This window comes from Chrysochloris asiatica, unplaced genomic scaffold, assembly GCF_000296735.1.
Source record: "Chrysochloris asiatica unplaced genomic scaffold, ChrAsi1.0 scaffold00087, whole genome shotgun sequence".
In the NCBI taxonomy this organism is placed as follows: domain Eukaryota; kingdom Metazoa; phylum Chordata; class Mammalia; order Afrosoricida; family Chrysochloridae; genus Chrysochloris; species Chrysochloris asiatica.
Genome location: NW_006408605.1, coordinates 10784669 through 10793533, shown reverse-complemented (window position 1 = coordinate 10793533; position 8865 = coordinate 10784669). Strand labels below are relative to the sequence as shown.

At 43.6% G+C, this 8865-nt stretch overlaps 1 protein-coding gene across 1 annotated transcript; it reads left to right on the top strand.

Moving 5' to 3' along the window:
- Positions 1–2066: 2066 nt before the first annotated feature.
- On the top strand, positions 2067–7513 carry LOC102834055 (monocyte differentiation antigen CD14-like). Its single transcript, XM_006866228.1, has 2 exons — positions 2067–2132; positions 6458–7513. The coding sequence occupies exons 1-2, from the start codon at positions 2067–2069 to the stop codon at positions 7511–7513; spliced, it is 1122 nt and encodes a 373-aa protein (XP_006866290.1).
- Positions 7514–8865: the final 1352 nt, after the last annotated feature.

The window sequence follows — 8865 nt, the reverse complement described above, 5'->3', positions numbered from 1 at the left end:
ATATGTATATACACACATACATATGTATATATTCACATACATATGTACATATATGCATACATATGTGTATATACACATACATATGTATATATACACACATACATATGCATATATATACACATACATATGTATATACATGTATATATATACAAACATATATATAAAGTAACTACTAGTTTTGTTTCTCTAGAAAACTAGCCTAAGATATGTGGAACCAAGGGAGTTCTAGGGAAATAAATCATAAGGCTGAGTTTTCTGAGTTGATTCTCAAATCTAATTTTAAAGGCATTGATATAGGGTAGAGGCATTTTTGACCTCTGCTTCATAAGAATTAACCTTGGGCTGATTTAGAGTTTGGTCCTCTTTCCTTCTTGTGGAGTCAGAGGAAGTCAGACATGGTCCCCACTTGGTTTAAGCAGTTGACACTGTGAGTAGGATTCATTGCAATGACTCCAGACCTATGAAATTTTGAGGTTTTGTAAGAGAAAGAACAATGGGTCATGGGATAAAATATTTCAGCAGAGGGGAGAGCAGCAGCTTCTGGAGATGCCTAAAGCAGATGTCACATTCGTTAAACAGGACAGCTGACCAGAGGCCTTGGCCTACTGGAATCCACCTTGCCAGAATCCCAAGGCCATATACATAATAGGGTTAGTTCAAGGTAGAATAAAAGATTTAACTTGAGTGTTTTAAAATAGTTTATGTGTTTGACTGCCTTTTGGATATTAGTGTCCCTTGCCTATTATTGTAAAGTAGGCATACATGTGTGATAAAAATGAATATTGGGTTTGATGATTACAGAGAGCTTGTAAGCCTACCTTCAGCCTATACTTGACTAGATTATCTAAAAGGGGTGTTACAATTTGCCTGGAATAAATAGTCTTCTTTATTTAAGACTTTGTAGAATATGGCACCTTAGGTGCAATACTTAGCCTCACCCAGAACCTTCAGGGTTGGTATATTTGCATTTGAAAAGACTATCAAACCAACCCAGAATTGCTGGGAGAATGAGTGAAAGAAAGCAGAGAAAAAAAGGACACTTTGGTGTTTTGAGTTTGGGAGGCATCAAGGCAAGAAAAGTCAGCCCATCAGAGAAAACCCTCTTTTAGCACTGAGAGCTAAGGGGAATTGGTAAGCTGTATAATTGCTAGTGACCACCTGGGTTTACATATGAATGGAATGGGGGGGGGTGCAGCAATGAAGACACCCGCTGAGTTTGGATATATTCCATTGGCACCCATTGACCTTGAGATAAGAGAAGAGGGAAGGCTGACTGGTCAGAAGTTTAGGGAGTTGTATGAACTCCTGACTCATGGGCACTGATCTAGCCCATGGGGGCTAGGGCTGAAAGTGAAAGGGCAGATGATTTGAAGTGCAGGGAGGTGTATGTGAATTCCTAAACTTGCCATTGGTACCCATTTGACCTAGCTTGGATGGCTAGGGCTGAGCTGACCATAAACCAACCATATGATGATAAAGATATTTTACACTGTTGAGCAAGTATAAATTGCTACAATTTGATGAACTGAACTTTTGCTTGTGGATGCAATTGCTCAAAATCCCAACCAGAATGGAAGATTCTTCAAATCAAGGAAGATGCCAGTCTCCACATGTACTGGGTTGATAGGGACGGACAGTTTAGACATTGGCTATCAAAAATGGGGGTGTTATAAAGGCATGAAGTGACTGGCTTACAATTTTTCATGGGTGTGCTTAGTTTTAGAATGAGGGGGACAAGGAAGAATCCCCACTGACTAGTTGTCCTCTTTTCCAGATGTGTCTGGTAAAAGGGAGTGGGGGATGATGCTGATAGAATTATTTTTATTTCAATTGTGAGTAATTGTTAACAGGCTTAATTGTGATTGTCAAAACTGTAATTGTAGCCCCACTGGCTGCTCTGAAAAGCCATCTTTGGTTGTTCTCGAATGCCTGGCTCTCTGCTGGTGGCAGCCACCTCCACTGTGTTCCTCCTCCTCCACTGAGGACTCCAGAAGCTCTCTCACCAAAGTCCCCGAACTTGCGCACTCTTTGTCATCCTGTGTATTGGATCACCAGTGCACCCCACCATGTCAGACATGGCTGTGGACACCAGCCCTGAGATCAACACCAAGGACTTAAGGGAGAAGAAGAAGGTTGAGGAAGAGATGGAAATTGGAAGAGATGAACCCACTAATGGGAATGCTAACTAGGAAAATGGGGAACAGGAGGCTGACAGTGAGGTGGAAGAAGAAGAAAGTGGGAGGAGAAGGAGGAAGAGGAAGAAGGTGATGGTGGAGAAGAAGATGAAGATGAGGAGGCCGAGGCAGCTATGGGCAAATGGACAGCTGAAGATGATGCGGAAGACTATGTTGACACCAAAATGAAGCAGAAGAAAGATGAGGATGACTGGACAGCAACAAAGGAAAAGTTAAACGTGAAAAGGCCACTGTGACCTATTCACCCTCCACTTCCCATCCCAGAATCTAAACATGGTTACCTTCAAGTACAGAGTCCCACCCGCCCACTTTGGGCAGTGCCACCCACAGATAACATGTGCTCACCACCACCCAACCAAAAGCACACTATGAGTTTGCAACAGGGGAGAAAAAAGAACCAAAACTTCCAAGGCCCTGCTTTTTTTCTTAAAAGTACTTTAAAAAAGAAACTCTGTATTTTTTATTAACATTTTATATTTTTGTACAAATTGCTAGGGGTCAGCTATTTTTAATGATCTTGGGTGACCAAACCAGCCTTTGGCTCATTCTCTGTCCTAATTCTGACTTTACTTGTTGTATGACCATGTTCATTATAATCTCAAAGGAGAAAAAAACCTTGTAAAAGAAAAAGCAAACAACAAACTTATAATCTTATTCCAAGCATTCCAGTAACTTTTTTTGTTTATGTACTTAGCTGTATTGTAAGTAGCGGGTTTGTATGAGATGGTTAAAAAAGGTCAAAGATAAAGTTTCTTTTCCTTTTCTTTTTTTGTCTATTTTTGTCTTTTTTTGCTGTTTATTTTTTGGGGCCTGTTTGATGTATGTGTGAAACAATGTTGTCCAACAATAAAGTGGAATTTTATTTTACTGAGCTGTTGTAAAAAATAAATAAATAAATAAACTGCAATTGTACAAGATGTGTAACTAAATGGAGGCCGTCGTTACCTTTCATTTCAGAAACAGATGATCCCAGGGCCAGCCACAAGGAAGAATATGAGTGAAGCATGGGATCCCTGCCTAGCAAAGCAGTGACAGCAGAGGCAGTGGCATGGAGAGACAGAGCAGCTTTGGACTTGGCCCATAGACTTAGTAAGGTTGTGTGTCTATGGGGAGAAGCCTAGTTTGCAGAATGTGCCCTTTGGATATATAAATGAATATATACTGTTTGTTTTGTTTTGCAGTGTGTATCAAATATTTTTGCTTTGTTCATTTGTAAAATACAAGATGCAAATGGGGCCAGTGCATTTTCAGCTGTACATGTTTTAGTTATATCATGTTAAGCCTAAGTATGACTTTACAATTTTCTTTATTTAGAGATTATGCATATAGTTTATGGTTTTAAGTAGACAAGGGTGGAATGTAATGGTTAGGGTTTTGTGTCAATATGACTAGGCCAGGATTTCCAAAATTTGGCAGTTGGATGTGCTTATTCCCAAGGTGATCTGCCAACCTTGTGATCTGTGATACAGTACTGATCCTACAGTGCTACAATAGGATGTTAAATTGAGGGAACTGCAATCATTGAGATTAAACAAAGTATGTGATTTATTGAATGTAAAAACGATTACTTTGTAAACATTCACTCAATTCACAATAGAAAGTTTTAAAAAAGAGAAAAGGAATGGAGTACTGAATTCTGCCACAACAAGGCTCAACTTTGAAAATACTAGGCTAAGTGACTTCTAGCTTCATAAACCATGAGAAAATAAATGTCCGTTTGCTAAAACAATCCACTTGTAGTGTGTCTGTTATAGCAGCATTGGAGAACTAAGACATATACTATGTGAAGTATTACATTCTTACGCAAATAACATGCTTGTTACATGGTTTTTGAAAACCACATATAAATCTCACGCTAATTTCTTATGTGTACTGTGTGCATTATATAAGGAAGTGGGAAAATTCCATTATCTTTTCATTTGATTTTTCCACAAACTTTTTGAAGTTTTTTTTGTGTGGGTGTGTAATTTACATGATCATGTTAAATGCAAACAATATGGCATATCTGTTATTAAAAATGAGTGCTTACCATTTGGAGGCACATAGTGAAATGCTTAGGGACAAAATAAAAGGATGCTTGGGATTTGTTTTAAATAATCCATTGAGTATGGTAGGATCATAAAATTTCAATTTATGAAACTGATTATTTTGAGGTTCATTATACTATTCTTATCACTGTTACGTATGTTTGAAATTTTTGCATAAAAGAAAAAAGAAATAATTGCATGCAAATGTCATTCTGTCAGAGGACTAACCTCTCCCTTGATAAATTATTGTCCTGAGATTCTTCCCCAGCAATTATTATTAAAGGGAATCTGAGAAGTTTGGAAAAAGTCATGGAGTATGGAGACCCAGTGAGCACAGGAGCTGGTTAGGACTATGGCAACTCGGCTCTCCCGGCTCTCACTGTCTCTGCCAACCCACAGGCCATGCTGATTATGGTGGCACAAGTGGAGTTGGTCATAGCCAGAAGTGTTGCATCACGGCAGAGCATCTTGGGAGCAATAAGGACTAGGTCAACTCAAGGTGAAAAGTCTGGGGACAGGATTGGGAAGTCGTAGGAGTCCAGTGGTGGCACAAAGCCCACTGTATTTGTCCTTGAGGACCCTGTCCACCACACTCCTACTGAATGGTCCCATGAGTCTCTCTCCATTTCATACGGGTACCCTGAAGACTAGAGATTGGGTGGGTGAGAGTGAAGGCAGAGAAAGAAAGGTAAATCACACTGTGGATCCCAGCCTTGCAGACAAGAATAATTTTTTACCTATGACAGAGACCTGGGCCCCAAAGGCACTCAGGCATGGGGTGGGGGCATCAGACAGGCAGATGCAGGAGGATGGGAGTCCTCAGGCCCTAGGTCCTGGTGACTAGACAGTTTCTGTAGACCTTTATGTAAATCACAAGATGAGACCCTGTGCCACAGACTTTACCATTATCTCCATTTTACAGAGAGAACTCCCAATTTTTACAATCTCAGTATTAGAGCTGAGATTCCAAGCTAGGCTGTTGATTACAGATCAATATATTTAAACACTAATCTATACTCACATCTTGATCCTCAAGGATGCCATTATGCCTTGGTCTGGCCTTGGGGTCCAGACATAAAGGCATGCCCAACAGACACACAGTGGGTTGTGTAATCTGATGAGGCCTCCTTGTTTGGGTTGGGGACAGATGCACATCTAGAGATGGAATACACATATTTTTCATGTAGTTCTTTTTATCCAGAAGTCTAGGGATGCAGAACTGTGAGGATAGTAATAAAAAATAACCCCTACTCCCAAACTCTGAACACTTTTTTTTCTTGGCAAAGCAAGTGAGTTACTAATTAATCCTCTTTCAACATTGTCCAGAGAATTTCTTCCCAGTACATAGAAGTTTGAGGAAGGATGAGGGAGGGGGAAGTGCAACTGGGAAAATAATATTAAATCTTGTTCTATAAATACTGTTAATCTTACTTCCCATTTTCAGGACTGGACCTGGAGATTGTAAGGGATAGAGCAACTTAGTCAAAGTGTCTCTGTTGAACAGCTCTACTTTAGAAAGTTACTACTTAGGAACAAGGGGAAAAAGGTACAAGAGCTGTTCTTCAGGCCAACTTTGTTTTCTTGAACCCACTTCTACCTACTTGGAGTCAACACATGAAGTCTGTAACCCCTTGGAAAAGATAATTTGTTAAATACCTGAGGATATGGAAGGAACTGTATTTGAGTGCCCAGTGAACAATAATAATTAAGGCGAGGTAAAAGTGGTGGAGAGGAACTCTTCCCAAGCTAAGGTTGCTGGAGAAAGGTCAAAGGACGTGTCCTTAGGCACTGGCATCATCCCTTCCTAATACCCACTGGAAGAATTGGGCAATGGCTTGGTGGAAGGGTCCTGAACATCCTGCAGTATCCTTCCCCTCACAGCCTCACTTACATTGCAAAATTTCCCAGAAAGGAAGTGAGGAAGGTGTTTGGGTGGAAGAGAGGTAGGAAGGGAACCAAGGTTCATTAGAGAGAACAAAGTTCATGGATCAGGTGGCTTATGTAATTTTAAAAGACCACAAAAGAGTTGTAACATATCTGCCTGTGATCTGGAGGTGAGTGCACGCTCTGTTTAGGGAAGAAGTTGAAGCCCCTCAGAGTGCTCCAAGGACTCTGGTGAGGACCATGGTGAGTGTATGGACCATGGTGAGTGTATGGCCTGTGAAAAACTGACAATCCCAGCTACTCAGAGGCGTGTTCAAGTTCAAGTCACCCTGACTTTCTCTCTCTTCCCAGGAGGTCTCACCTCGCCTGTTGCTGTTGCTGTTACTGTCACCCCTGCTTTGCGCCTCACAGGCTACACCCAAGCCCGAGCTCGAGCCCTGCGAACTGGACGATGAAGATTACCGCTGCACCTGCAACTTCTCGGCTCCTGAGCCCGACTGGTCCAGTGGCTACCAGTGTATGGCTGCCGTCGAAGTGGAGATTTATGGTGGTGGCCACAGTCTTGAGATGTTTCTAGAGAGTGCTGATATTGACCCGCGGCAGTACGCAGACATGGTCAAGGCTCTGCGCGTGCGGCGGCTTACAGTGGGCGCTGCCCGGGTTCCTGCCCGGCTCCTGTTCGCAGTATTGCGTGCACTCGGTTATTCCCGCCTCAAGGAACTGACACTCGAGGACCTGGAGGTAACCGGCACCTCTCTGCCGCCGCTTCTGGAAGCCCCCGGGCCTGCGCTCTCCGCTCTTCGCCTCCGCAACGTGTCGTGGGCCACAGGGGGTGCGTGGCTGGCCGAGCTGCAGCAGTGGCTCAAACCGAGCCTCAAGGTACTGAGCATTGCGCAAGCACCCTCGCTTGCCTTTTCCTGCGAGCAGCTCCGCTCTTTCCCGACCCTCACCACCCTAGACTTGTCGGACAACCCTGGACTAGGTGAACGCGGGCTGGCCGCGGCCTTGTGTCCGCACAAGTTCCCGGCCCTCCAGGATCTGAGGCTGCGCAATGCGAGGATGGAGACGCTTACCGGTGTGTGCGTGGCGCTGGCGGCGGCCGCTGTGCAGCCTAACAGCCTAGACCTCAGCCAGAACGCGCTGCTCGACACCGCCAACCCCAGTGTTCCCGGGTGCATCTGGCCTAGTGCCTTGAATTCTCTCCGCTTGTCGTTCGCTGGACTGGGGCAGGTGCCTAAGGGACTGCCGGCCAAACTCAGTGTTCTAGATCTCAGTTGCAACCGGCTGAACAGGGCGCCGCAGCCTGATGAGCTGCCTCAGGTGGAAAGCCTGACACTAGATGGGAATCCCTTCTTGAACTCTGGAGCCTCCAAACGCCACGAAAGTCCGAAGAACTGTGGGCACTAGTCCCTGGCATAGGAATATCAAGTAGTCTGGCGCTGCTACGAGTCAGTCCTGAGACTTCACCTAAGGCACAGAGCAGAAAGATGAATGTTGTCCTGTCAGGAGTTCTGACAAAACAAACTTCTACTCCACTTTTATTAAAATCTCAAAAAGCGAACTGGTGTCATTCATTCAATAGACTTTTTTTCCTGGATGTGTTTTATGGGCTGTGCCGGGAATCCATCTTTATTGTTGTTCATTCTAACTCCCTTGTTACTCTAGCATCCTTATTTAAGGAAAGAACTGCAGTGGCAGATGGGACAAGGGAAAGGTCACCTGGCAAGAGTTGTGTGTGGTAAACAATGCTTCGTGAGCTTTCTGCAGTCAGACCTTTCTGAACAGAATACTGGCACCTGGGTTAGTAGGTGTTCCAATGGTAATTATTCTTGGAAGACACAGAATGTGTCCTCTCTGGTGTACTCCCAGAACCATCAAGGTAATAAAACTCAGAATCCTTTGCTTACTCTCTCTCTTCCTTATTCCCCAAGGGAGGAAGAGCAGTGGTAACACCTGTCCTATATAATCTGTTTCAAAACATCAGGGATCCTCTTCTGTGATGTAAAACTCCTCTATATACATAAGTACCCTGGCTCTTACAAGACACTTGATGAAAAATTGGGGCATGGGGAACTGACACAAATTGTTTTGGAATGAAAAGTCCATCCAGAGATACTATAATTCTGTCAGTATATATACCCCACCCCCCATATATATATATATAACTGGAGTCCTGGTGTGTCGCTGTGGGTTAATGCGCCAGACTGCAAAGCCGTTTGAACTGCAAGGGTGATGGTTCAAGCTCACCAGTTGCTCCTCGGAAGCCCTGTACAGGGTCGCTATTGGTAGGAACCGACTCGACAGAAATTAACAACAACCAACAATATATATAACTATGGCAGACTGTCTTTTTTAAGTAGTAAAAGGGTAACATCTCAAACCCTTTACAGCTTCATATGTAATAGTCCGGGCTCTATAAACCACATTAACTTACAGACAGGAGGGCAGTCAAGGGGTAAAGTTTTCTCTTAGAGTTCCTTCTTGATTATATTGAGGAGGCAGCCACACCCATCAGAGAGCTAGACATCTGCCTCACAGAGGACACCAAGAGGGATGGGAGGAGGCACATAAACCTAGCCCGGCTTCCTGCCTCTTTCCGTCCAGAGCCACATAGTTGAGGATACAGTCTGAACATTGCTGGGAGAACTTCAGAGGCCACCAGATAACAGTCTTAAGGATCTCGGAGAATGGCTAGTTTAATTTTCAGCCTGAGTCAGGAAACTCCACTGGAATGTCCCGAAGGAGTCTTCATCCAGCCC

Excerpts from the sequence above, each read along its gene's own strand:
- LOC102834055 (XM_006866228.1), top strand. The coding sequence starts at position 2,067 with ATGTCAGACATGGCTGTGGACACCAGCCCTGAGATCAACACCAAGGAC. Across the intron at positions 2,133-6,457 it reads ACTTAAGGGAGAAGAAGAAG|GAGGTCTCACCTCGCCTGTT; the intron begins GTTGAGGAAGAG and ends CTCTCTTCCCAG.